This window comes from Dipodomys merriami, unplaced genomic scaffold (genome assembly GCF_024711535.1).
Source record: "Dipodomys merriami isolate MVZ:Mamm:240054 unplaced genomic scaffold, mDipMer1.0.p SCAF_19, whole genome shotgun sequence".
In the NCBI taxonomy this organism is placed as follows: Eukaryota; Metazoa; Chordata; class Mammalia; order Rodentia; family Heteromyidae; genus Dipodomys; species Dipodomys merriami.
In genome coordinates, this window is record NW_027203270.1 from 31,993,487 (window position 1) to 31,999,706 (window position 6,220).

The window sequence follows — 6,220 nt, forward strand, 5'->3', positions numbered from 1 at the left end:
ATTCACATACACAGTCTCTCAAGGTAGAGTAAAAGAAGCTGGAAGAAAGCTTCTGGGTTCACTCTGTAACCCATGGGGTGAACCATCTGCCGCAGGGCTGACATGGTGGCATTTCTAACTGCTGTTCTCAAGATCATGCTCCAGCAGTCCCTGGCCCTTGGCCACACAGGCCTGTGCAGCCTGTGTGTGTGGGCATGCGCTTACCTTAAGCTGAGCAAAGCTGACAGGAAGGGTGACCAGCCTGTTGTTGAGGAGATCCAGGTGCTGCAGGTTGACCAGACGGCCGAAGTCTGATGGCAGTTGCTGCAACTTGTTCTTACTAAGATCCAGCTTCACTAGGTGTGTGAGGCCACAGAAATCCGACTAGGACCAGAGGAAAAAAAATGCCAAAACCAAGGGCTCACGTATCAGTAGAGCATTCTAGGAACTCCCGGGCCATTCTAGGAGGCATCCACATGTAAACCTCAACTCTACCTTTACCAGCTATCTCTCCTTGAATTACAATGTGAGGTCCTGCCACTCCTGGGAGTGAATACTGAGTGTGTAAGCACAGAGAGCTTAGCAGAGTTAGCATAAAAGACATGCTCATCGCTTCCTCCTGCTCAGCTTGCACACTGCTGCTAATGTGCAAAGAAGCCTTTTCTGTCCTCCTACAGCACCCCATCACTGTCTTCCCCAGGACCTCTCAAAACAGTGTGCAAGCCACTGCCAGATGCGTGTGCCTAGAATCTCAGCTACCAGGCTGAGGCAAGAGGATTGCTTAAGCCCTGGAGTTTAAGGTTAGTCTGGGCAAACACAATCATACTCAAATCTCAAAACACCAAACCAAAAAATGGGTCTGAGGGTGTAGCTCTGTGGCAAAGTGATTGCCTAGCGGCACAAAGTCCCCAGTCTGATTAAAAAAAAAAAAAGTGAGCTTGTCCTGGGCTTCTACCCCCAATATATCTTCCCCTTCCTATGTGTGATCATTCACCTTCCTAATAAGACCCTCAAGTACTTAGTCTCAATCTTCTTTGCTATTTATAGTACCTAGTACTGTATTCTGCACAGGTGCTAAATGTGTGTTTTCAGGCTAACTGGCTATATGACTAGGGCCCATCCTATGTACAACCTGGCTCTTCTTCAACACAGATCTGACCAAAACAGGCCCAATAATCAACCTTTGCTAAGCACTCCTCTGAAAGTGACATCACAACTCGGCTAATGAGGCACTGTTCTTGCTCCCTGGGGACTTGTAAACACAGTGTATCTGTACTGCAAAGTGAAATGAGTTGTCATAACAGACAACAGAACAAACTCAACTGAAAAGTGGATTTAGGCTGGGCAAGGTGGTGCCTGCCCATGACCCCAAGCATTTAGGAGTTGAGACAAGAGGATCTTTTGAGTTCAAGGCCGGCATGGGCTATATACATATCAAGACAATGGCTCAATATCTAAATGCTGAATGATATCTGGCAAAAGGGTACATCAAGGTGTGAAGCTTCATGGAATTGCTACCCTTCTTTATTAGAACAAAATACTTCCTGGAATAGAAACAGTTTATGATGAGCTGTGTGAGGAATAATGAGAGGGAATGGACTAATGATCCAAAGAGCAAACTGCCAACTTCTGAACTCAGTCCCTGAGCCAGAGCCCAATAGGAAGCTACCCTGGAAAGCAGTAGAGTGGTGTGGCAGAATGAAGGGAGGAAGAGGGTTATACTGACAGCCAACATAGCCTGCAAAGGAGTACTGTTACAGAGAGGGTTGCATGACAGGTTAGGGACTGAGAAATCCAGTGCCTACATAGGTACAGCATAAGAAGAGGGAGTTGTGCAAGAAAAACCAATGATATGACCTAGATTGCATGTGCTATTACCCCCCCCCAAAAAAAAAAGGCAGCACTGCACACCAGTGGCTCATGCCTGTAATCCTAGCTACTCAAGAATCTGAAATCTGAAGATCATGGTTTGAAGCCAGCTTAGGCAGAAGAGTCTGTGAGACTCCAATAACCTATTCAGAAAGTTGGAAGTGTCACTGTGGCTCAAGTGGTAGAGCCCAAAGAGGCTCAGGGACACCACCTAGGACCTGAGTTCAAGCCCCCAGGACCAGGAAAAAGAGGAGAGGGCAGCAAATCTCTAGTAATTCAAATCCTCAGAAGGGAAATGGGGTGCGTTCACAAGGAAGCTGTCCACACTTTCTCCCCACAATTCAGAGCAACTTACACAACCGTCTCTAGCTTGCTCTTTGTAAAAGGGAGGTAAACTGCTTTTCAAAGAACTAAAATAAAGCAGACAAAAGATGAGTCCAGTGAATGACTCTCATCCAGCATCCTGCTGATTTTAGTTTTCTATGGCCTGACTTTCCTACTGTTCTAAAGAATGAGGCCTATACCTCAATTCCCTTCCCTTTGAGACAAACCATCTTTCTCCACCAGTCTCTGACTAACATACTCAAGATTTAGTTGGGGCCTGAATACAGGCCTAATCGGAAATTATACCTATGACACTTCCACCCCAGCAACAAGAAAGAGAGCATTTAAAAGTCCAGGACTCAGTTGCTTGCCAATCTTACCGGTAAAGTACTCAGTTTATTGCAGGACAGATCCAGTACTGTAGCCTTTGGAAGTGCAGCCTAGAAAGGGAGATGAGAAAAACATGTCAAACCAACACCTGCAATAATTCCGTGACAGCTGCTAGTCAAGTATTTTCCAGAGAAACTTCCCATGATTAGAGAAGAAAAACAAAAAACACTATGCCAGGTAAATAATGGTCCACAACTGTAATGCTATCACTCAGAGGCTAAGGTAGGAGGATTATGAGTTCAATGCCAGGCTGAGCTAGGCTGCCAAGACCCTATGTAAAAAAAAAAAAAAAAAAGCATTAAAAATAACAGATAAGAGGGAGAAAAAATGGGCCAGTCAACCAAGATCTAAAGGCGAATGCAAAGAAGAGATGTTTGGGCTATGGAACATCTGAAAAAAGGTAAACTTCAATTCTTAGAAAGTCTCAAGAATGGCTGCACCCTGGTGGCTAATAATCCTAGCTACTCAGGAGACAGAGATCTGAGATTGACGTTCCAAACCAGCCTAGGCAGGAAAGTTCATGAAACTTTCATCTCCAATTAACCACCAAAAAGCTGGAAGTAGAACTGTGGTTTAAGTGGTATAGTACAAGCCTTGAGTAAAAAAGCTCAAGGCCCAAAACAAAAAAGAAAAAGAAAATGAGGGAATGCCAGTGACAGCAAGACCCTCCCAGCTCAGCCCCATTTTTCCATGGTATCCAAAGCTGGGGAAGCTTTGCAAAAATGACCCTTTCGCCCACTAGGCACAGTGCTGCAATGACCAGATGCCTGTAGTAAACCATTTCAGAGAGCAATCCCAGGGCCAGGCTGAAGCCAGGCTGGCTATCTTCCTGGAATGGGAAAAAGAGGCAAGCATTCTGTGAAGGACTCTAGGCCAATTTGCACTTCTCAAATGCCAGAAAGTTCTAAGGGTAAAGTTTGATCAGCTAAAAAAGTTTTGAAGCTGGGTGCAGTAGCTCACGCCTGTAATCCTAGCTACTCAGGAGGCTGAGATCTGAGGATCATGGTTCAAAGCCAACCTGGGCAAGAAACATCCATGAGAATCTTATCTCCAATAAACCACTCAGAAAACTGAAAGTGGTACTGTGGCTCAAGTGGTAGAGCGCTAGCCTTGAGCTGAAGAGCTGAGAGACAGTGCCCAGGGCCCAGAGTTGAAGCCCACAACTAGGCCCCCCCCACCACGCAATTTAAAAAAAAAAAAGTTTTGGATACTAAAGTGGTGAGAAGACTTAACACCCATCAGACTTGCAGCTGTCTTCCTGACATTTGAAATAACAAGGAGGGCTATCAGCACCATTTTATAAATGCGGAAATCTAGACAGAAGGGTTGATTAGCTGGCCAAGGGCACTCAGCTATTGTGCAATGGCACTGTCAGGGTAACCCGGAAAGCCATTGTAAGCACCAGTCACACAGCCACGGTGGAAGGCAGACTGGACCAAGGGCATATGTAAGGAACGTGTAGGTCATTCAAAGTGAGGCCAGCGTCGGAGCTGTGGGTCCCAAGCAGCCACTTGAAAAAACAAAGAGATGGGATCCAGCTCCACGTTGGCAACAAATTAGTTACACGATCTCCCTGGGGGCTCCCCAGCTTTATTCAGTTTTTTTTGGGGGGGGGAGTGAGGGGTGGAGGTGAACCGTGGGCAGGAATTCCCGACAGTCAGCGAGGTTGAGACGAGACCTGGCCAATGAGACAGGGAGCTTTCACTTTGTTCAAAGGAAGGCCGCCTGCGGGAAGGGACGGCCAGGGACTGCCGGCTTCCTAGAAGCGCCCGGGTCCTGAGCCACACCCAGGTCGGCCTGAAGGCCTACTTCCTCGGATCCAGTCATTCATTCATTCATTCCCTAACACAGCCAGGTAACGGCAGCGGCGGGCTCTTCCTTGAAGTCCAGCACGGAGATGGACTCGGTCCTAAACACCCCCCCCCCCCAAAACCGGAGCAGAGTCACTCTTGGCTCTTTCAAGAGCCCAGACGGGGCAGAACCTCCCTGGCTTCTGGAACTTGGCCAGAGTGACACGTGTCCATCCCAAGAAGCACAGCGGGGCCCAGCCAGACCTCCCCGGGGACTTCAGTTATAAAGACGGGGAAACTGAGGCTCGGCGAAGGGGGAGGCCCAGTTAGGGGGGTCACCACCAAGCTCGACGTGAGCTCCGCGGCCACGTGGGATGGGACTGACCAGCTCCTTGACGGGGACCTCGTTCAGATCGCTCAGGCTCAGGTCCAGCTCGTTGCCGTCCAGCTTGTCGCGGAGGTTCCCGCCCTTGTTACTGGTCTTGGTCATGATGACGCCGGCTGAGCGGGCCCGGGCTCCGGGGCTCCGACGGGCGCAAGAGAGAGGCTGGAAGACCCGCTCGGCGGCTCGGCGGACGCGTAAGCCACGGACACGCGGCCTGCTTCCTGCGCCGCCGCCGTGTGGTCACCTCCGCCCCGACGCCCGCCCGCTCGCCCGTCCGTCCGTCAGCCGCACTAGAAGGGCTCAGCCCCGCTCCCGCTGGTGCCGCCGCGACGACGACCACTTCCGTGTCCACGTCACCTTCCGCGACCACTGAGAAGGGCCTGGCCAGAGCGGCGCGAGCGTGTGCGGGCGCGCCCTCTGCAGGCCAGGAGGGTGCACTGCATGGAGACGCCGTGGCCAACTGGGGGAGTCCGGTGCCAGATAGACAACTCGTCTTTCCCCTGTGGCCAGACTCCAAGCTGCTAAAGGGAATAGGACTGCGCAGTGGATGACCTGGTTTCGCTTTCGCATCCAAAACAGCTCTCGTCATCTCACTCCAACCCCCGTGCCCTTTAAAGTAGGAGCAGAAGCTAGGCGTTCTCCAGAATGTCTCCCTCTCCCCTAGTTCCCTCCCAAGTCACCATGGTTTTAATGGATTTCTCGGCTCTCTTCTCCACTGCCTTGTTTCTCTCCCTCTTCATCTATCTTCACACCAAGCTCCCCTTCCCTTCTCCTCCCCTCCCACGGTTTTTTCTAGAAATTTGGCCAAATCTCTCTTCTGCTCCCAACCTCCAGCGATCTGGAGGATGCAGGTCCCCTCCCTTTCTAGGCTAGGTCCTGCCTGCTTGCAGCCCTCTCACCGGCTCTACTCCTATCCTGGAGGCCCCTTCCACACCTCTCCTTCCCAGGCTGAGCCCTGCCTTCCCCACACATTCTCTTCCTGGCTCATGTCTTCCCTCTTGGCCTTCACCAAACATTTCTACCCACCTGAACATACCAGACTGAACACACCAGGTTTCCTCCTCCAGCTCTGATCATGTTAGATTGTGTCACCTTCTACTCAGCAGAACCTCAGGCACTCACCCAACTGGACATTAATCCTGGCTCTGCCACCCACTACCTACAAACCTTAGGATATGGATAGGTAAGAAAAGTGGGTATCAAGACAGTGTTAGCAGGACACCAGTGGCTCATGCCTATAATCCTGACAACTCTGCCAGGAAAGTCCCTGAGACTCTTATCTTCAAGTAACCACCAGAAAACGGGAAGTGGTGCCTCACCTTGAGTTGAAGAGCTCAGGGACAGCACCCAGGCCCAGAGTTCAAGCCCTATGACCAACACACACACACACACACACACACACACACACACACACACACACACACACACACACACACACACACAGATTGACAATGTAAATCACACAAAGAGTTTACAGCACAGA

At 50.1% G+C, this 6,220-nt stretch overlaps 1 protein-coding gene across 1 annotated transcript in view; it reads right to left on the reverse strand.

The window, feature by feature from the left end:
* Positions 1 to 5,086, reverse strand: part of Lrrc59 (leucine rich repeat containing 59) — a 15,361-nt gene extending 10,275 nt beyond the window's left edge. The window contains exons 1-3 of the mRNA XM_070028338.1: positions 4,738 to 5,086; positions 2,553 to 2,612; positions 205 to 363 (exon numbers count right to left, since the gene is read on the reverse strand). Of these exons, the coding sequence (XP_069884439.1) occupies positions 205 to 363; positions 2,553 to 2,612; positions 4,738 to 4,842 (324 nt within the window). The 5' untranslated portion in view covers positions 4,843 to 5,086. The remainder of the gene's footprint in view (positions 1 to 204; positions 364 to 2,552; positions 2,613 to 4,737) is intronic.
* Between the last annotated feature and the right edge of the window lie 1,134 nt (positions 5,087 to 6,220).